Here is a 22934-nt window from a genome sequence, read left to right as displayed (position 1 = left end):
TTTTCTCTATTGATCGACGCATCCCGAAATTACGGATCATGGAACTTGAGAAAAGAAAATTAATTGTGCACAAACATCTAGAGAACCCTTCGTGGTCTGCCTCAAAAATAGCAAAAGTGTTAAAATTCCCAAAGTCAACGGTGAGTCTTGTAATCAAACGTTGCAAGGATACTCTGAGTGTGGAAAGAGCACAGCGCAACTATCATAAAAGTTGCACTAGGGACAAAGAGCTGAGGAGAAAGGTGTTGAGGTACGTGAAAAGCAACCCAGGTGTCTTCATATGTGATTTGGCATAGAAATACGATTCCAACTTTTCCACCGTGCGTAACATCCTTTCAAGAGAAGGATATAAGTCTTTTTGTGTTAGCAAACATTCGAATCGCTCCCTGAAACTAAATTTAGTGGCCAAAAAGCGAGCACGATTACTATTCGAACGAGTTTTCACGAAATTTGATGGCTGAATTTTAATGGATCACGAAACATATGTCAAAATGGATTATAAACAAATCCCCGGACAAAATTTTTACCTTGCAACTGGTCGTGGGATGTCCCTTCCAGGTATAAATTGGTTTTTGCTGATAAGTTTGCTTGGAAACTAATGATTTGGCAAGGAATCTGCAGTTGTGGCCTTAAAACCAAGGTTTTTCCTCACATCTCACACAATGACGTCGAAGGTTTACATTAAAGAGTGTCTGAAAAAGCGGATTTTACTCTTCATTCGGCAACACAAGACCAACGTTATGTTTTGGCCGGATCTAGCCAGCTGCCACTACTCTAAGGAGGTACTAGAATGGTTTGCTGCAAACAATGTTAATTTCGTCGCCCTGAGTTCAGACCTATCGACAAATATTGGGCAATTGTGAAACGAAAACTTCGAGGATGCGGTAAAGAAGTGACAAATGCGTTTAAAGTGGAAAAACAAATGCGTTTAAAGCGCATCCTCGAAGTTTTCGTTTCACAATTCGGTACAGTATCGCCAGCGACTGTGCAGATCATGATGGCATCGATCACAAGTAAAGTGCGACAGTTCGTCCGAAACGGTGAAATGTAATAATTTTTTATATATCGTTTGAAAGCTGAATAAATACCCTTTTGTTTGACGTTTTGATCAACCGTGTATGTTGTTTAATTCTTTAGTTATGATCACTTGAATGTGTCCAAATTTACTTTGAATCGGGCTTTAATTAAAGATTGATAATTTTCCCAAATATCCTGGTAAATACACTTTGACTTAAGTCACCAAACGACGTATTTATAATAACTATTGACTAAAAAACCAGTATTTTTAGCATGAAAGCTAGCGATCTGCTTTGTATGATTAAAATCCTGTTAAACAATACAATAGTGATATGAGACCATATGTGTTTAATTGGAAATTGGAATAACTTTTCGGTAATCAAAACAAAACTTTATTTTTCTCGGATCGGTGCGAATGTTACTTTCGACATAATGAAAATTTGCTCTTGAACTTATGCTTTCTCTCTCGTGCAGTGTTGCCATAAAGAAGATGGCGCCAATCTCACGTCGCGTTTGTTTATTTTTGTGGCCATAAAAATTACATCAGATTTTCGACTGATTGAAAATTTATTTTTTGCTGTGCATGCTCGGCAATAGCGGCCTGCATGTATGAGGGCGTATGTTGTTCCATTTTCTTCTGTTCCTGGGAGAGAGAAAGGGGGGAGGGTCAACATTCGAACCTCCAGATAGTGGCAAAAAGCACAGGGAAGGATACATTTATTCATACAAACAGGCCGTCATTAACGAGCATGGAAAGCTGGATTGGTCCCAAGTACATCTATAAAGGCCCAAACGCAATGTGGGCGGAAGCGGAACGGAAACGGAAAGTTTGACAGTTGTCACTAATGACATCAAGATGCCTAACCGAAGTCAATTTGATTCTAACTCAGATCGGCCTTTTCCGCTGCCGTTGCCGTTCCGCTTCCGCCGTCATTGCGCTTGGGCCTTAAGCACCGACAAACCGACATGAATGACCATAGCAAAAACAATAAAATTTCTGACCAGAGCACACTACTGACATCTGGCTCCGCGTTCACGGGAAATATTTAGCTAAGCCATGAACCCTCATGCAAAAGTTATGAATTGGTTCATGCCTGATCTATTCTGAACAAATTATTTTTATCTAGATCAAAAAATCCTATGGTTTAGACAGATCGGATCACTGCACATTTAAATCGGCCGTTTACGATTTTCGGGCATAAGTCAGAATTATGTGTCATGTCGGTTTGTCGGTGCCTTAAGCACTCTACACACTTATTTTGCGCCAACATTTGTCTCAGTGTGCCGCAGCTGTGCCGGGAGTGCCAAGAAATCATTGAACTGACGTTTGTTTTCTTGCTAATAATGCCTTGTTGGGCAACCCGGTATTTCAACAGCTCTTGTTTTTGTTTTGTTTTTCAATGTTTACAAAAACGACACGGACTCCAGTTGGGACTACACATTAGATGCAGCCGTCTCCAAGGATGCATGCAACGGACGAGCTCCGTTGCTACACGATCCTACCATCTTCGGCGGAAGGCCGACCCCGTACAACGAACGTCAATCATTAGTCAACCAGCCCTTCTGGGAGCCGGCGGAGGAAACGGCTTTGCACCGAATTTTTCACCGCCCGAGTATCATCCGTCGGAAAACTGGAAACCATCACCGGCCGGAACACACGTCGGACTGATGAAGGACGCAGCGCTGACCCGAAACGGACCAGCCAACTTCATTCAACCGGCACAGCAACAGGCCGCAGTGATGATGGTCTACGGACTCGATAACAACACAGCCAACACCGATAAGATGTTCAATCTGTTCTGCCTGTACGAAAATGTTGTCAAAAGTCTCTGAACACCAAAGAGGGTTCCGCCATGGTCCAGATGGGAGACACCATCGCAGTCGAACCAGTCGAACGCAGCATCCAGCACTTGAACAACATTGAATGAATGGAAATGATGGTAGCAAAATTCAGATTGCATTTTCCAAGCAGAACTACTTGTCAGAATCCACCAACCGCTACACCCTGCCGGACAATTCGATCAGCTTCAAGGACTTCAGTGCCTCCAATCGCTTCCTTTCGTTGACCCAGGCCAGCAAAAATCACATTCTCCACTTCTTCAATACCCCACTCTTATGCCGTCCAAGGATCTACTGATGACTGCATTCATCACCAAGGACTGCCACCCGTCGCACCGGATTTGTCGAGTTCCCGAGCGTAGCCCTGGCAGTTAACGCCATCATGAAGTGCAACCACAGTGCGATCGATCACAAAGACACACAATTTCCCTTTCATTAGGAAGCTGTGCTTATCCTCTTCCAAGACGATAAACGGTGCGTGGAGCAATGAGAACATTGAAAACACGTCAGCTTTGAAAGAGCGAAAGCTTCTTTTTCTGAGAAAAGAAAGGATTTTCCTTTTTCTGTGTAATTAATGTTTGTGTTAGTTGGGAGTGCAAAAAGGCAGGAGAGTAAAAATAATTTGTTGGACTATTTGAGATTTTGCCAAGACGGTTCTGCAAAATTATATGTTGGACGATGGAATGGGGTACTGCTGCGTATATCCATAGAGATATGTAGCTCTAAGACTAAAAGTTCCCGAAGAAACGTACTCAACTTTTTGACTTAGCTCTGGTACTATCGAATCAAAATAAACATAGTGTAGTACTAGAATTTCGACTAGAATGGAGTACGCTTATAGGTGTACTTGGGACCAAAAGGCTAGTCAAGTAGTGAGCAAATTTAAAATCGTTTGTTTCCATCGGTTGGTATATCCCTGAACGACTAGGCGTGTCTTAAAACGGGTAACGTTTCCCTCAGTGTCCTCTTTGCGGATATAAATCCACTTAAAACCGATTGGTTTTTGCCCGGCCTGTAGATCCATTAGCTTCCACGTCTTATTCCTGATCAACGAATCGAGTTCTTCACGCATAGCTTCTGTCCACAAAACATGTTCGGTCCGGCGACCACCTCGTTGTAGCTGGCCGGTTTGGCAGCAACAGCCATCGTAATATCCACCACGTAATCGTTGAGCTGTAGCGGCATGATTCCCCGGGTAGAGCTCTCCTTCTGCTTCGGAGTTGTCTTCTTCGCAGCTGTGAAGTTCTTTCTCGCTTGCTCTCCATATTCATCAGTCCTTGCCAGTTCAATTCTGCTTCGCTTGATCCACTGCTCTGCTCGATCGACGACGATCCATTCTTCTGCTCGATTAAGCTGACATCACGACTGATGTTAACGCTGTCATCTTTCGGATCCAGGAATCGATAGGCCTTTCGATCCTCGCAATAGCCTACGAACACCAACTTCCGGCTCTTCGCATCAAACTTAACACGCTTCACCGCCGCAGGAACATGAACGTATGCCGCTGAACCAAACACACGAAGATGCTTCAAATTCGGTTTCACACCAAACCACTTCTCGTACAGTGTACGATCCACAGAACGTGACGGCAGACGGTTTTGCAAATAAGTTGCCGTCATAACCACCTCTCCTCAATATTTCTTCGCTAGGTCGGCGTCCAGTAGCATACATGACGCCATCTCCTGCAAGGTCCGGTTCTTACGTTCCGAGACGTCGTTCTGCTGGGGTCAGTACGGTGCGGGTACCTGCGACTAGATACCCTCAAGATCGTAGAACTCCTTCAACTCCCGATTGATGAAGTCCCCTCCTCTGTCTGACCGTATGACGCAAGGCGGCCTTCCGAATCGGGTTTTCACATGGGATACATACCGCTTTACACACCCCGCCTCATCCAACTTCTGCCGGAGCAAGAACACCACAGCTGAAATCGTCGGTCAACGTTAGAATATACCGACAGTGTTACATTCGCCATCGGACTACATACGTCTGTATGTACCAGGTCCAAGACATGGTTCGACCTATGCTCTGACGCTTTGGAAAAAAAATTCGTGGTAATTTACCTTGTAGGCACGATTTGCAAACCTGCCGAATGCCAAAATCTTGAATATCGACTCTAAACGAAAGCTCCTTGGCACGTTCCAGCATGACTGGGTCTCGATGTCCCATCCGCCTGGGCCAGCTGTGCTGATAGTTTTCCAGGTGCTGCAACGTTCTCCCCAGTTTCGCCTGCTTAGTTGAACTTCGTGTCCAACACGCACAGGTTGTCACTTATTCCACCCGTCGCCACAAGAGATCCACCTCCGCTCACTTTCTGCCCCAATTTACGAACAGAGAGGAGTCTAGTGTTCAACGCGGAGATGTATAACATATCGCTTATGTTGATGTCCTTCACCGTACCATCACCGTCGACGCAACGCACAACGCCTTCACCGATACCGCACGCTTTCGTAACCGAACCGTCCGCCAACACAACCTCCGTTTTCACATTTTTATCCAACTTGACGAAAAAGGATTTTTCACTCGTGACGTGGAACACCACCTTTTGGATTTTCACCGACTGTGAAACACACCGGAGGATCTTTTTCGGTTGCTTGTTTAGCCTTCGACTCGCTCTTCGCGTTTTTCGGATCACTATCACTCTTCTTATTGTGCTGCTGTTGTTGTTGCTTTAGCAAACGACACTGCGCCTTGAAATGTCTTTGCTTTTGACAATGAAAACAAACATTGTTTTTCTTTGGGAACATGCATAAATGACGTAGCATTTGAGGGGGGAGGTGGGAGTTTCAGAATTTGTGACCGGCCATGTATTGGATATAGCCAAATACGCTACGAGGGGGGGGGGTCTAAAATTGATCAAAAATATGCTACGTCATTTATGGATGCTCCCTATCGACCGCTCGACTTTTCGTTGGAATTCGTCCAACAACTTTTGTTTTACAAAATCGATCGTCAAGTCTGCATCTAGCGGCGCCGGTGGCGTAGTGGTAAGCGTGATTACCTCTCACCCCAGCAGGCCTGGATTCAATTCCATTCGGCACCGCCGAGATGTTCTGAGGCATAACATCTCTGATCACGCCTTCCTTCGGAAGGGAAGTAAAGCCGTTGGTCCCCGATTCATGAGTTGATGAGTCGATAGGTAGGGTCCACGTGTGGGAGCTGCCTCTCTGGCATCGGTAGCATTGGTGCTCAGCACGGAAAACAAGATCGACGGAAAACAAATCAAGGAAAAAAAAGTGCATCTGGATCATTTTCTATTGTACCGACGAACCGAAGTGACTGCTCATACAAGCTACTTTCAAATTTGTGCCCTATTTAAAATACGTTAAACACCACCGAAATCTACTAATACAATCGCGTCATACCATGAGCAACGACACGAACCCACGTATAATTTATATTGCCTTGGTTTGCGTCTCACTCGATTGTCAATTCGAATTGTGGACCAACGAAATGCTCCTGTGACATGTTAGTTCGTCGGTGTTCAAACTACAAATTCGCTTGACGAGCGACACACGCGAGGTCATTGTTGCCTACTCATGGTATGATTTAAGCGCGTTCCGCACTACTTGGGCTTCCGTGGCATTCTTCACTAGATTTAGCTGGTTGTCATCAATATACTTACAACATGATTGTTGCCACACACTCGGCACGGCTGGCTTTGCTTCCTCTACCACATACCATAAATTTTCACGTTTGAGGAACATTTCCATTCGTTTTTTCATGTTTGGTTGTTTAGCTGTGGAAATAAAAATTTCTCAGTCATTTATATCCCGAATTACTATCACTGTTTCGTTTCCACATAACCACACGCGGTACGCCATCGATCTTCGACGACACCTCGATCGTCTCACATACACACTAAATATCGCAAGCAAAGCTCTTCTGCTGCTTTTCTTACGCCGCAAATGCCGCCGCCACCAACGCCGAAGCACTATCTGCTGCACCGACGCCGTCGGTTCACCATCCAAATGGCGGAACCCGGAAATGACTCGTACGCTTCTGATTTTCGTTTTTCGCACAGCTCTTCCCTGGGCCCATGACCTTTTGCAGAATTCGACGCCAGACTACACAGTGGACAAACGATCGGAGGAAACTTCGAGACTCGCTTCACCGTGGAAGAGAATAAAAGAAACCCGATTTACAATCCTGATGAATGTGGACGTCTTAGTCAACCGGTTGAAACTAACAACTTTAAATTTTCTCATTACTTGACTAGCTTATTGGTCCCAAGCAAATCGATTAACGTACCCCATTCTAGTCGAAATTCGAGTACTACACTATGTTTGTTTAGATTCGTTATGAAAGTTTGACAGATAAAATCAGGGGTTCGTGGATTTTTCTTTGTTTCGAGGGGTGCATCGATTAGCTTGGGACCGAAGACAGTACCAGAGCTGAGCCTTCTTCTTCTTTCCTTTATTTAACGTCGGTCTCTGTTCCGCAATCTAGTGCCAATCACCGAAGGACATCGATTGCCATCCATTGACGGCAATCGAATGTGCAGGAAGGCATCTTCCACACCTGCGTAGGATATCGCACCCTATCGCACCCATTCAGCACACATACACATGGGCCGGGATCAACGGCTTTACTTCCCTTCCGAAGGAAGGCGTGACCAGAGATTTTTATGCCTCAGAAAAATCCCACCGACCTCGGCTGGGATTGAACCCAGACCCATCGGGGTGTTAGAAAGCAGTCACGCATACCACTACACCACCGGCGCCGGCCAGAGCTGAGCCAAAAAGTTGAGCACGTTTCTTCGGGACCTCCTGATCTTAGAGTTACCTCTATGCTGGTCTGCTTCTGTCGACAGCCGAGTGAACACTGATTCAAGCGAAGGTGATGATGACGATTCCCTGATGACTAGAATATCGAGAAATGTGAGTTTCCCGCGAGGGGGGCGACTCTATCTAAGATGCAGGAAATTTGTTGTTTGCTGTTGTGAGATGCACTTGCGCATAATAGATAGAAACATGATTGATTATGATTTTGAAGATTTCCTGCAGAAAGGTGGAGAGCGATGCGAGTAGATTGGTTTAGATGCAAGAGATGAAAAAAGATTTTTTGTAAATTGATTCGCTAGTGTGAGATTTTTCGACCATTTAAAATCGAGATTTAGATGTGTCGAACCCCTCGGTTTCCCGTCTTTTTCTACCTCGTGAGTATTTGATATCCTTGTGAATTCTGTTGATCTCATCTAAAATTTGTAGAAGGGCTTCCCTTTTAACTACGCTGAAGATATCGTCAACAAACTTCCACCAACGGTCATAGTCCTTTTTCCTTAAGAATTCCCTAATAAAAATAACCATAAACGAACGATAAACCAAATCATTGAACTATTCCACAAATGGTTTGGAAGATACCCAGAACACGTCGTTAAGCAAATTAACCATACAATTTTTATTAGGGTTGTCTCAAAGTTGGCCATGAAAAGTTCACACAGGAAGGGCGATAGGGGGTTTCCCATTGGGGCTCCTTTCGTCTGCTTGTAGAAGTTACCTCGGAAAGAGAAGCAGTTCTCTTCCATACAAAGGCGGGTCAGCTTAAGGTAAGTCCGAACCTTGTTTCTCCATGCTGCATGCCATCTGCAGTCGAGTGATAGTCCTGACCGTATTCTGTGATGATGTTGGAAGTGTCTTGGTAATCGCTGTCTCTACGTCAATGATGATCTGCTCCACGTCTGGCTTGGTTGTAACCGCGTATCCCAGCCCCTTGTTGAGGTGTGTCAATTGTTTTTCTGTGAATGGGGTCGTCGATCGGTTTACAACCAACCCATTAATGGAGTGAACCCTCGGCGTCGTGGTGGATGGGATCTGCTCACCCGTTCGGTGTGTCGTCCGTCTCTGTCGAGACTCGACTTTCGTTTCCTATCCGATTCGCACTCCTCTGCTACCTTGGCCCTAGACAGAAACTTCTGGAATTTAATTGGATACTCTTTGGCCAATTTCAGGTGTAGAGAAAAACATTCCAAAATCTTCATGTCCAGTTTGCTATATAGCCGTCTGATGCTCCCCCCTATTCTGCGAGTCAAGGTTCAAGGAAACTGACACACATGGCTTTTCAAGCTACTACCTAGGACACATCAACGAGCAAGCAGCGGAGAACCTGTTCCTACAGGAAATTAAATTTAAGTTTACATAGCTTTTAAGTGAAAATGTACCTGTGTTAATATATATTCGGTAAAATGCGATGTTTTTCTTCAGTCGTGTATTAGTACAAGACACTGAAGAAGTCTGCACATTGTAGACGAAATACGCGTATCTGTCAAGGATAAGCAAATAAGGTAGTGAAATTAAATGGAAATTACTAATCTTTCTCTCTCTCCGATTTACAAACTACGTGTGCTACTTCTTCTTCTTTCCATTATTTAACGTCGGTCTCTGTTCCGCAATCTAGTGTCAATCACCGACGGACATCGATTGCCATCAATTGACGGCAATCGAATGTGCAGGAAGCAACATCCACACCTGCATAGGATCCCTTCCGAAGGGATCCACCTACACCTCAGAAAAATCCTACCGACCTCAGCTGGGATTGAACCTAGACCCACTGGGGTGAGAAAGCAGTCACGCTTACCACTACACCACCGGCGCCGGCTACTCCCGATAATTTCGAATTCCCGGCTTTTCCCGATTTTCCAGTTCACTGGTCACCCTGGAGAAAGGGAAGATATTTGTCCCTTTCTTTTGCATTTAGTAGGTATCTCCAAATCGGTTTCCAAGCATCAGGATTACTAGAATAATCCAGAGAATCGAAGAGGAATAAATTTTCCAAATCGTTGTCGAAGGAGGATAACCCGAAGGGTCCAAACAAGAATCGAAAAGGAATAATAGTATCAAAGAAAAACAGACAACACTCGGGAAGTTGTTCATCGAACATGCATTTAACGGTCAATTCAAATGTATTTTAGTACCGCGCATAGTCAATTCCCTTGCGTTTACACACTACCGCCATCTGTTCTGCATACTACCCACCATAGTGTACTCAACAGATGACAGTAATGTTTTAGCGACGATGTTTTACAGTGAGAAATATTCAATGTGTTATGTCTGTTTGTCTGACATTTCCCCTACCTCACTAGCCAGAGACGAACCAGCCAACGGCTGAAAGTCTCTATAATAAAGAAATCAATCAATCAACCCTACCTCACTTACCTTGCACGGGATGACCTGCAAAGTAAAAATCAATTTATAGATTCATATTATACAGCATTTTAGGTCAGTTTTACGATTCGTTTACCTTCAATCCCTTACTTTGGTCGATTCCTAGATACAGGGTAATGTCATCGGCAATGAATCCTTTCGGGTTGTTTACTTACATTTGTCATATGACTTCTTTTTTTTTTTCATTTTGTAAAATAATTTAAGCAAAAAAAAACGCACTCGACGACAAAACCTATTCGTCTAAGAATTCCTATCGAGATTGTTCGAGCTTCCACAAATGAAGCCTCACTCTCTCCACGTTTTCCACTATCTCGTCATCATCGGCGCCACACATCAAGTGTTAGTGTGCCGTTCGATCTAGTTTCATAGTTTACTTTAAAATGTATCTCAGTATCCAGTCTCACTTTCACACTAAAGGGGGAAGTTTTGCTTTAAATGGTTTAACTCGCGAACAAAAAACGAAAAACATACTTAAATAGTAAACTTGTTATATCTCTCGAATGGATGCGATGCTTGAAAACAGAATCAATGATTGCAAAACTTAAAAGTACTCCTACGATTTGTTTCATCGAACTGAAAGGATTTTCGCTTTTTGCGCGCTATTTGAGGTTTCGCTTGGCATCGTTGACATGCCAAGCTATAATCTCCCAACATTGATACAGGAGCTGGGCATATCTCCCTGGGGCGGCCGCGCAAGCTTCTGTTGTGTTGTTGTTGATGTTGTCGTTGTTACTAAGCTACTTAAATGCGATCTACTCGTCCGAACCGGCGGCTCGCTTCGCCTTTCGCTGCCGTGGGCTTTGCTTGGGCGATACCTTACCACCCTTGGGAGAGTTTTCTGTAAACGATAGAAAAGAACTCAGTTACACAAAATCATCGCTTAAACGGTATTCTATTTATACTTACGGATTTTCTTGAGCGTCTCAGCTGGGATCCACTCATAGTCTACGTCCTTGGTGCTGGTGGTTCCGGTCTCGACAGTCTTTCGGACAGCTGGCGAACGCTTGCGCTTGCCGTACGATCCCAGGAACTGCTGACCCAATACCAGCAGCAGAACGACAACGGCCGCCAAGAATACATACAAGAAGAACGTTTCTCCGTCCAGTCCCTCATCGACCTCGGTGATGGACACGGTTTCGTTGTAAACGGCTTCGGTGAACTGGTTTCCACTGGCATCGCGGTAGTTCAGAGCGATGTTCAATCCAAATGGACGTCCAGCGAACGATTCTGATGGCAGGAACGAGTACGAAACGGTAGCTTCGTGACCTGGCTTGATTTCACGGTTGTAGGCGATGGCCGAGAAGTTCTGGATAAAGTAGTTGAAGTCCATTGGATAACGGAAGGAAGCTTCGACGGTTTCAACGATGAAATCATCGCTTCCCTTGTTGGTAAATCCGACCAGGAATTCCACTGGGTATCCAGCAGGCAGTTCAAGTTGCGATCCAGATGAGTGCAGAGGACGAGTAAACAGGAGGAACGTATCGGCGTCGGGGGATTTTGTTGTTTCCGGCTCATCTTCTGCTTCTGGTTCATCGGTATGTATCACGGACGCGTCATCCGATTCCACCTCAACATCTAGTTCCTCATCCAATTCATCCTCAGTGGCATAGGCCATCAACCGGGAACCTGTACAGGAAGCATCAGAAAATGTTACGAAATGCCACGTCGAAGTGAAAGTAACCCCATCGAAAGTCAATCCCAAATATCTCCCGACTTACCACCGTCCACCGTGAGGAGAACCGCTGGAAGTACCAGCAAAGTAAAGATCAACAGCTTCTTCATTCTAGAAAACACTTTCCGCTCGTAAAACACACTAAATTAGACAAGAATTTATCACTTATAAATTCTCAGACTTCAACTGCAGCGCGACGACGATGCTGCTCAACGAGACCAAACCAAAGGGAAAATGAACGAACGACGGGCCAACTCTCGAAGCCGACTCAACAACGAATGAAGAAAAAGCTGAAAACGTCAGTTCACGTGGAACCGAAGTGACAAATCGACGGCGACCGTTTGACACATTTTTGACACGAACGCGACCGTCACACACAAACACGAACGAGGGGTGGGCTGATAGTGCAGAATAACTTTAATTACACAAGTCAAGGATGAGTTTCAAAAAGGACGTATGCTGTTGTAAATAAAGGTTCGTTAATGGGGTTGTTTAGGGGTAATGATACATATACATAATCTGCATTATTAATGGAACCGAAATCCACCTCAGCCCAACTACCCGCATAAATCACAACCATACGGTTACCACATTGATAATGGTGTATCTTCATGTAAAAATCATAATGAGAATGATTTAGTCAACTTTAATCGATACCCTAATAAAAATTGTATGGTTAATTTGCTTAACGACGTGTTCTGGGTATCATCCAAACCATTTGTGGAATAGTTCAATGATTTGGGTTATCGTTCGTTTATGGTTATGTTTTATTAGGGTAGTTATCCCGGAAAAAAAAACACCATACAATTACCATGAAATAATATAAAATAACAACAAAATCTATTGCCAACAATCGATCTTATTGTATGTATATCATACAAGTAAATTTAAAATATTATTATTACAATATATCTACAATATAACCCATATAGTATGAATTTTCAACAACAGAAAAACATTAAAATGAATGCTAACTGGTTCAAGTTTGTTCGGGAAAAAGTGATTTTTGTACGGTTAAGATCTATAACAACCCCCTTGGCCTATAGACTTTTTAATAGAAACTAAACGATCGATTCACCCTCTGGTGGTGAATAGGAGAACGTCAAAAATAGTGTTGTGAGCATAAATTGTTGCCTTGAGACATAGGAAGCGGAACACTTTTTTACTTTTCCTGATAAATTGATTCATCTGAGATGCTGCAAAACTTAATCTACAGTTGAAAAATTTAATTCTGTAACGTTTTTGAAAATATCCTGCTTTTTTTCAGGAATATTTTTGTTGAGAAAAATGGAAAATTAGAAAAGTGCTTAGTGGTTATGATCTTCCGGATTTCTTGTGTGTGAATAGTTAAGGTGCAAATCAGTTCAGATTTGTGGAAAATCGTACAATAAGACAATTCAGTGCCAACATTTCAAAGGGGCGTAATTGCTTTTGTAAACAATGACTTTACCCGTAAATTTCTCGCGAATGAAATCTTACCTCTCCAAAATAACAATGCTAGCTGGTAAAGGAAACATTCCTCTACCTGCTGGTGTCATTATTTTTCATGGGTGAGCTTTTATTCGTGAGAAATCGACGGCTAAAGCCATTGTTTACAAATACAATTACGCCCCTTTGAAATGTTGGCACTGAATTACCGATGGAAATTGGCAAGATTTTGAATGAAAAATGCTGTTATATGCGTTGGGGAAAATACTTATTCTGATGTAAACAAACGTTTCTTCTCGAACTCGCGTGGCGCGCTCTACGTTGGTGGTGCATTAAAAAGGCGTATTGTAGATTTCCCCATTTACCATATATTCTATTATGAAAAAAAAAATCGATGGTTATTTAACCGTTGTGTACAGTACATTTTATTTTAAGTGCAATAAATTCTATTGTATGGATACAATACATTTAATTGTACATCTATCGTTCTTTTTTTTACGGGAAAGTTTTGACCATATTGGTTAAGGTTTTCCAAGACCTAACCATACAAGCAATGGGTGGTTAAGAATGTTTCCCTAATAAAAATGTTCTACTTATTTTGCTTATGCGGTATCGGTATCATCCAAAACATGTGTGGAAAAGTTCGACTATTTGGGTTATCGTTCGTTTATGGTATTTGTTTATTAGGGTTACCATAGGAAATCTGTTTTTCCCATGCATGCAAACGAACAATAACGAGTTACCTCTATGATATAACCAATTACAAATATTTTACCTTTCAATTCATTAATCGATTAATCGATTATTCAAATAAATATAGGCCATCACTAAATGAATGTGGAACGTCATTTCAATTATAAGGGCCGTTCATAAATAATGGGCTAATCTAAATTTCATCCTCACGGTAACTGAAATAAACACGAGTGCTGACCGGTTGTTATAACTCTGAAGTTTGAACGTACTATAAGCAGGGGTTGAAACCACAAACGAAGTGACAGACGACTAAATGGCGAAGAAATCAATTAAAATAATGTGGTTCGCTGTAATAGAATTTTCTTAGAAGCTTGTGCCATCATCCACCAGATGGGATACTATTTTTGTTTTGATTTTGCACAAAGTTGATTTTGTGTACAATGATTCTTTGACGTGCAAAGAGTGTATCATTTTGTCATTTTTTTATGCATTTCAGTTTTGAGTAGAGTGAAAGAGATAGAACCAAAACATTCTAATACATTTGGTGAAAATGCTAGTTCAATCAACAATCAATACGAAACTAACGATTTTAAATTGGCTCACCACTTTAGTAGCCTATTGGTCCCAAGCAAACGATTAACGTACCCTATTGTAGTTGAAATTCTATTACTACACTATGTTTGTTTTGATTCGCTATGAAAGTTTGACAGATAACATCAGGGGTGTGTGGATTCATGCAGAACATGCAGGGGTGAGTGAAATAGCTTGGGACTGCTTGGGACCGTTGTTCTGGTACTGAGTGAGCCAAAAATAACAATGATTTTCTTCGGGACCCAGTGGTCTTAGAGTTACCTCTATGGTAGTAGTATTGTCATGTGGTACAATCCAGTAGTAGTGGTGTTGCCATGTGGTACACTGAAAAATTGCAATAGCAGGTTAGTCACCAAAGTTTTCGAGCCGCTCCGTCTGTCACTTCGTTTGTGGTTGAAACTGTTGACGTTTTTTACAACACTCGCTTCGTTGCCGTACGCGACCGTCTGTTTTTATTCGTACACTCATGCTCTACCGTCGTCTCTCTCACACAACACAAACGGTAGAATAACATACGAGCAAAAAGAAAATTATCAAATAACTATCATATGACATGTGGGATTTCGATCTAATTAATCAATTTTGTGTAAAATAAACCATTTCTGATCAGAAATTTCATTACTAGGACATCCTTGTTTGCTATTTTCAAAATTCACACAAGCACAACAAGCAGCTCTTATTATGAGAAAAAAACTAAAATACATACATTCGTGACGGTCTTCGGCAACAGTTTCATATGACAGAGCCTGTCATATGACATTTTAGTTTGGTACTGTAATTTGATAGCTTGTTGTGCAAGTGTCGGAAGCAAAGACAGTCGATTATCACAGAAAATATGTCGACTACGGTGACCACTTATAAGACTGACTATAAGGTTTAAAAAATAAAATAACACAGAAAAAAACAACGCAATGAACTCACGACAGCCATTTCAAAAAAAACGTTTCCTTCTGTATGTGCCAATTGGGTTGATTAGGGGTATTGAGGTAAATACATATTCGGAATCTGCAGTGAAAATGTAACCAAAATCCAAACTTTCATCAATTTTGGAGCGCTGGAACTATTTTAAATAAGTGCGATTACATTAGAAAAAATCACCATATAAGCGCCCCTTGCTGGAACTTTGCATGGGAACGAGCTGTCAACTAATAGCTTTAGTGTCTACAATAAAAATATTGTTGTGCTCAGAAAATGAAATTTTTTCGGATGGTGGTGTTTTTGAAAATTAAACTACCCAATTGTGTTCTTTAAGAGTATTGAGGTAAATGCATATTCGTAATCTGCATTAAACATGGAACCCAAACCCAAAATTTCATCAATTTTGGTACAATGGAACTATTTTAAATAAGTACGATTCAGGGTTGCTTCCACTCTTTCTTCTTCTTCTTCTTCTTCTTCTTCTTCTTCTTCTTCGCATTTCAAGCTTATTGCATATCGTATATTAGCTTATTGCGTGCTCTCAACTTAGTGTTCTAGATGCACTTCCACAGTTATTAATTGAGAGCTTTCGATGCCTGTACCATTTTTACATTGGTATAATTGTGTGGCAAGTCCAATCATACTTCTATGCCCAGGGAAGTCGAGAAATTTTCCATCTCGAAAAATTCCTAGACCGGACCGGTAATTGAACCCAGCCACCTCCAGCATGGTCTTGTTTTGTAGCTGCGCCTTTACCGGCCGAGCTAAGGGAGGCCCACTGCTTCCACTCACTTGCTATAAAAACATATTTTTCGTCGGAATTATACAATCCTTAGATGATATAATTATATGTTGAACTTGTAAGTAACGAGAAGAGGGTATAGAGTATGTGTTTGACTCACAAAATCGGTCAATTTCACTCACAGAGCGTGACAATAAGCGATCTTATGATTCGTGAGCGTTCACTCAGAGTTTGCACTCACGAGTCGTAAAATTGCTGATTGTGACGCACTGAAAGCAATATTGACAGATTGTATGCGTCAAACACATACTTCACGTCCTCTTCTTGTAACTTACAAGTACTAATTATCGCTATACCATCTCATGATTTCATAATTCCAAAAAAACGTTTTTTATAGCTAGTAACCCTGGTACGATTACATTTGCAAAAATTACCTTATTAGCAACCGGTGGAAGCCTCGGTGGAAGCTTACGATTTAAAATTGGCTCTCTAGGCCTATTGGTCCCAAGCAAATCGATTAACGTATCCCATTTTAGTGAAATTCTAGTACTACACTGTTTTTTTTTTTTTGATTCGCTATGACAGTATGACAGATAAAATGAGGGGTTCGTGAATTTATCTTTGTTTCGAGGGGTGCATCGATTAGCTTGGGACCAAAGATAGATCCAGAGCTGAGCCAAAAAGTTGAGCACGTTTCTTCGGGACCTTCTAGTCTTAGAGTTACCTCTATGTTATTAGCGCCCCTCGGTGTCACTTTGTATGGGAGCCAGCTGTCAGTTTGATAGTTTAGTGTCAAACAAGGAAGTAATTATTTTGCTTTAAATCTTGATTTAAAAATCGCGATGAAAGTGTGTGGGTTCAAAAACATATCGCTGTGCACAGAAAACGAAGCTCGTTAAGATAATGTATAAAAATCGATACATTTTTCAAAATTAAAGAACGCAATTGGGTTGTTTAACTTTGAAAAATATACCGATTTCTATACATCATCATAGAGCTTCGCTTTTTGAGCGCAACCATATTTTTTTATCGATCCTGTAGACATTCATTTTGATTTTTAAATCAAGATTTAAATTTTTGATCATTGTCACTAAAGGCCCAAACGCAATGTGGGCGGAAGCGGAATGGAAACGGAAAGTTTGACAGTTGTCACTAATGACATCAAGATGCCTAACCGAAGTCGATTTGGTTCCAACCTGAGTACTGCGAACTAACTCAAAATGCTTGTCATCTGGGAGCCGAGTCAAACTGTCAAACGGGAGCCAAACATTGAAAAGAGCTCAGAAGTCACGTAGGTAGTTACTGTTTGAACCACAAGTAAAGGTGTTGCCACCTACTGAAAACAAATTAATAATTATCATTATGAAACTGTGGAAACATTAACCTTAGTTGGTGGATAATGTAAATCATCGAGCGGAATGCTCGAAAAAGTATTTTTATTTGATATTAATAATGCCAAAACTGGGTTGCTGAAACAAGAATGTAATCAAACTTTATAAGAGTCATGTAAGCTTTGTGCGCAGGTGCACCAACAATCAATACGAAACTAACGATTTTAAATTGGCTCACCACTTTAGTAGCCTATTGGTCCCAAGCAAACGATTAACGTACCCTATTCTAGTTGAAATTCTATTACTACACTATGTTTGTTTTGATTCGCTATGAAAGTTTGACAGATAACATCAGGGGTGTGTGGATTCATGCAGAACATGCAGGGGTGAGTGAAATAGCTTGGGACTGCTTGGGACCGTTGTTCTGGTACTGAGTGAGCCAAAAATAATAATGATTTTCTTCGGGACCCAGTGGTCTTAGAGTTACCTCTATGGGTGCACTCCCATCACCATGTATATGTTATTTCTGGAGCAGAGGAGGAGGAGCCAAGAGTTCATTTGACAGCATGTATATACAATTTCGTGAGCTGTTTCAGCAAAACAATTTGAAACTTCGGAAGATTTTCAAGATGTTTTCTAGCTCACTTGAAAAATAAAATCGGCTGAGTTCGCAGTACTCAGGTTCCAACAAGTTTTTAATCCGACAAGTATGCTTACTCAGATCGGGCTTTTCCGCTGCCGTTGCCGTTCCGCTTCCGCCGTCATTGCGCTTGGGCCTTAAATCTATTCCGTTGACAACTCGCTCTCATACAAAGTCCCACCAAGGGGCGCTAAGATGGTGAGTTTTGCTAATGTAATCGTACTTATATGTATAAAATAGTTCCAGTGTACCAAAATTGATGAAATTTTGGATTTAAGTTCCATTTTTAATGCAGGTAACGAATATGTATTTACCTCAATACTTATAAACAACCCAATTGTAGCCATTGCTCCCACGGCTCCGACGTAAAGAGCGCCACTCAGTGTAGGGTTGCAAATGGGAAACACAACAAAAAGACAAAATTCATCTTTGTTATATGCACTTCTTCATCTCCTTTGCATGCAGTCGTGGTCAGCAAAGTCTGCAAAGAATTCAAAGAAAACATTAGAGCTTATTGTATTATATTCGCCGATATTCGCTCCGAGATTCGCCATTTCATTTTGGTTTCAAGCTAATCGATTCACCCCTTGAAATATAGGAAAATCCACGAACCCCTCATTTTATCTGTCAAACTTTCATAGCGAATCAAAACAAACATAGTGTAGTACTAGAATTTCGACTAGAATGGGATACGTTAATCGGTTTGCTTGGGACCAATAGCCTAGTCAAGTAGTGAGCCAATTTTAAATCGTTAGGTTCCACCGGTTGGTAATATCATAGAGGTAAGACGGTAAGACCACTGGGTCCCGAAGAAAATCATTATTATTTTTGGCTCACTCAGTACCAGAACAACGGTCCCAAGCAGTCCCAAGCAGTCCCAAGCTATTTCACTCACCCCTGCATGTTCTGCATGAATCCACACACCCCTGATGTTATCTGTCAAACTTTCATAGCGAATCAAAACAAACATAGTGTAGTAATAGAATTTCAACTAGAATAGGGTACGTTAATCGTTTGCTTGGGACCAATAGGCTACTAAAGTGGTGAGCCAATTTAAAATCGTTAGTTTCGTATTGATTGTTGGTAATATCGTGCCTTTACTGACTACACTCATAAAATTCTACACATTTTTATTCGCAAATTTCCATGTAAAATTCCACGTGATTATCATGTGTCCACCTCGGTGTCCACACATAAACAGAATCCACTCAGAAGTACACATGAAATTTATGAGTCAAATGAATAGTATGTGTGGTTATCATTGAATTTTTATTAGTGTAGGCTATGAGGCCCCTCAAACAAACACTATCTTTGGGTTGGGGTAAGACTCCCCTATCCGATGATGCCGGTAATTTGCGTTCTATTGTCGGTGAAAGAATAACCAATGTTTGGTTTATAAAAGTTGATAGGACCTTTTCAATTGTTGGTCTACACTATATTGAATTGGTTCCGCTTTTTGATAGATCGAAATTCTATCCGCCAGACTATGAATATAGCGACTATACCCTAACTAGAGTCGATGTATAATGAGTCACGCCAAGAGTGAAGCCAAGTCTACCTATTGAACTGTCAAACCGGCAGCCTATCGCGCAAAGTAAACAAACATTACGATGATATGAAAGGTCCACGAAAGGTATTGCAATAAAATATAAAATATAATCGAAGAAATGATCATACACCCGCAGTGAGCATTTAATTGTCATGGGATACGTTTGGTAATGATCAGTAATGAGAATTTCTTCTCTTTTTTTGTTAAGATAATTTGACAAAATCACTTATATAATGATTTACTCCGGCGGTTTTTTTTTTCTCGCTAAAACTCATTTGAAGTTGATGTAGAAGTCTTCTGTTGCCAAGTGAAAAGAAAGGGAATCTTTCGAAAACCGTGATGCGAGTTCAACTGTTTTTCTCTTGGCGTGACTCATTATCCAGCATTTTACGAGCGATCATGGCCGCCACAATCTGGTTGAGTTTCTGGTAGGGAACATATGATTTGAAGTTTGGCTTGTGTCGTTTGACCTGTAAACGCTGTCCAGACTGGAGAGTTATAACATGTTATAACGGTTGTCAACTAATTGCAACACAGAAACCACCATCAAGATAGCGCTATAACATGTTATAACGCTGTAGTCTGAACGTACTATTATTCCAGTGTTTCTAGGATATACCGACTCTACCTCTAACAAAATCAAAAACCCCCCGCAACTGAAAATAACGCTTAGTGGATTTGAATCAGTTTACGTGAAAACGTCGTTAACTCAAAAGTGAGTCAACATAATAGCACAAACGAAGTGACAGACGACTAGCTGGCGAAGAAATCCATTTAAATAATGTGGTTCACTGTAATAGAATTTTCTTGGAAGCTTGTGCCATCATCCACCAGATGGGTTAGTTTTTTGTTTTGATTTGAACAAAGTTGATTTTGTGTACAATGATTCTTTGACAGTGTGCAAAGAGTGCGTATCATTTTGTCATTTTTTTATGCATTTCCGTTTTGAGTAGAGTGAAAGAGATAGAACCAAAACATTCTAGTACATTTGGTGAAAATGCTAGTTCAATCCAGTAGTAGTGTTGCCATGTGGTTCAATCCAGTAGTAGTGGTGTTGCCATGTGGTACACCGAAAAATTGCAATAGCAAGTGCGTCACCAAAGTTTTCGAGCTGCTCCGTCTGTCACTTCGTTTGTGATAATAGTACGTTCAGACTACAGAGTTATAACAACAATCAATACGAAACTAACGATTTTAAATTGGCTCACTACTTTAGTAGCCTATTGGTCCCAAGCAAACGATTAACGTACCCTATTCTAGTTGAAATTCTATTACTACACTATGTTTGTTTTGATTCGCTATGAAAGTTTGACAGATAACATCAGGGGTGTGTGGATTCATGCAGAACATGCAGGGGTGAGTGAAATAGCTTGGGACTGCTTGGGACCGTTGTTCTGGTACTGAGTGAGCCAAAAATAATAATGATTTTCTTCGGGACCCAGTGGTCTTAAACGCTGTCCAGACTGGAGAGTTATAACATGTTATAACGGTTGTCAAATAATTGTAACACAGAAACCACCATCAAGATAGCGCTGTAACATGTTATAACTCTGTAGTCTGAACAAGGCATTAGAGTTACCTCTATGGTTATAACATGTTATAGCGCTATCTTGATGGTGGTTTCTGTGTTGCAATTATTTGACAACCGTTATAACATGTTATAACCATAGAGGTAACTCTAAGACCACTGGATCCCGAAGAAAATCATTATTATTTTTTGGCTCACTCAGTACCAGAACAACGGTCCCAAGCAGTCCCAAGCTATTTCACTCACCCCTGCATGTTCTGCATGAATCCACACACCCCTGATGTTATCTGTCAAACTTTCATAGCGAATCATACAAACATAGTGTAGTAATAGAATTTCAACTAGAATAGGGTACGTTAATCGTTTGCTTGGGACCAATAGGCTACTAAAGTGGTGAGCCAATTTAAAATCGTTAGTTTCGTATTGATTGTTGTTATAACTCTACAGTCTGGACAGCGTTTAAGGCTACTCAATTTTGAGTAGCTCTACTTGCCGCTGAGATGAGTACATTCGACTCAATTTTGAGTTGACCAGAATAAGCGTGATATTAATTGGCAAATCAAAGTTGGTACTCGTGGAGAATAGAAGAACTATAAAAGTGATGATGCACAGCAAAAAAAGTTGTTGAATATTACATCGAAACTGCTGCAACCAGGTCAATCCATCGGTTGTGTAATATCACATTGTACGATGTACATCGATTTTGCGAACAAAATTACATCCATTGATGTAATATTGTATCTGCTTTTTGCTATTACATCATTATTTCATACATCAGCTTGAATTACGTTGATCGATATTACATTTTTTTTTGCTGTGTGGTTTCAAAATTTTCCACGGGGAAGTATACGAGTGCAATCTTAAAATGCTTTTATTTTGCAAATCGAGCATTTTATTTAAATCTGGTTGGTGCTATGTTAGTAGAAAACTTAAGGACTACTCAATAGACAAATAATATAGAAAAATTCATTTCTTTTCAGATTTTTAGGTGTACACATAGATTTGAGCTTTTCTACACACAAAAAATAATCATTGCTAAAATTAAAAAATCCGTTGGTAGAATTAAAAGTTTGCGTTGGTTCTTTTTGGTAGAAAGCGGTAAGCTTTCAATACGAAAATCAGCCAACCGTCAAATCAAAAGTTGCCTGCTCACTGCTTTTAAAAGTTGAAACTATCAAAATTAATTGTACTACTGTCAAATCAAAAGTTTGGCAGTGTTGGAAATAAAAACGGATTCATGTTATTTCAAAACAAACTTTTGGATTGAACATGAGATAATATTAAAACAATAAGTGCTATTTTGAATAGAAGAACATAATATTTTGAAATTGATAACGAAGATTTTTAACAAAATTACTTAATTTTTCATTTTATATTCAAAACAATCGTTTGGATTTCAAGCAAAAATGCTCAAAAATTATTTACTTATTTATTTATTTTTATTCTGGTTTACAACATTAATTTAACGTTATGCAACGAAAGATATAAAAATTGCTCCTGCTGCTAGGAGGCCAACTTTTACAATGAAGGCAGAGGTACCGTAGCGCTTCCAAATGGCTTGATACTTCAACAGGTCGTCCTGGCAAATTGCGTAGTCTGCTAGAAAAAAAAAATCTAAAAATCCGAAACTATAACATTGAAAATATCGAACTTACCATTTGGAATGTCAATTGCACTTGGATCACTTCGTAGATCCAGCAAATCATGCTGGAATATCCATTGAAGAAAAGATGCTGAATGGGAAGAATCACTAGAGTTGCTACTTCTGAGCTGGATGTCATATTCACAGCAGCCAGACTAACGGAAAAGGCGGCAAGAGATTTCAG

The 22934-nt window shown here is 40.9% G+C and overlaps 1 protein-coding gene across 1 annotated transcript; it reads right to left on the bottom strand.

Annotated features, from left to right (window-relative positions):
* Positions 1 to 10487: 10487 nt before the first annotated feature.
* Positions 10488 to 11911, bottom strand: l(1)G0320 (signal sequence receptor subunit 1 l(1)G0320). The gene is made up of 3 exons (XM_065239686.1): positions 11735 to 11911; positions 10923 to 11642; positions 10488 to 10854 (listed from the first exon to the last, which is right to left on the bottom strand). Exons 1-3 carry the CDS (start codon positions 11796 to 11798, stop codon positions 10769 to 10771), a joined length of 870 nt encoding a protein of 289 aa, XP_065095758.1. The 5' UTR covers positions 11799 to 11911; the 3' UTR covers positions 10488 to 10768.
* Positions 11912 to 22934: the final 11023 nt, after the last annotated feature.

The sequence above is a fragment of the Ochlerotatus camptorhynchus genome, unplaced genomic scaffold (genome assembly GCF_037179485.1).
Source record: "Ochlerotatus camptorhynchus isolate MF236.1 unplaced genomic scaffold, CSIRO-AGI_Acam_v1.1 ptg000062l, whole genome shotgun sequence".
NCBI classification, from domain to species: Eukaryota; Metazoa; Arthropoda; class Insecta; order Diptera; family Culicidae; genus Ochlerotatus; species Ochlerotatus camptorhynchus.
This window is presented reverse-complemented; position numbering and strand designations above follow the sequence as displayed.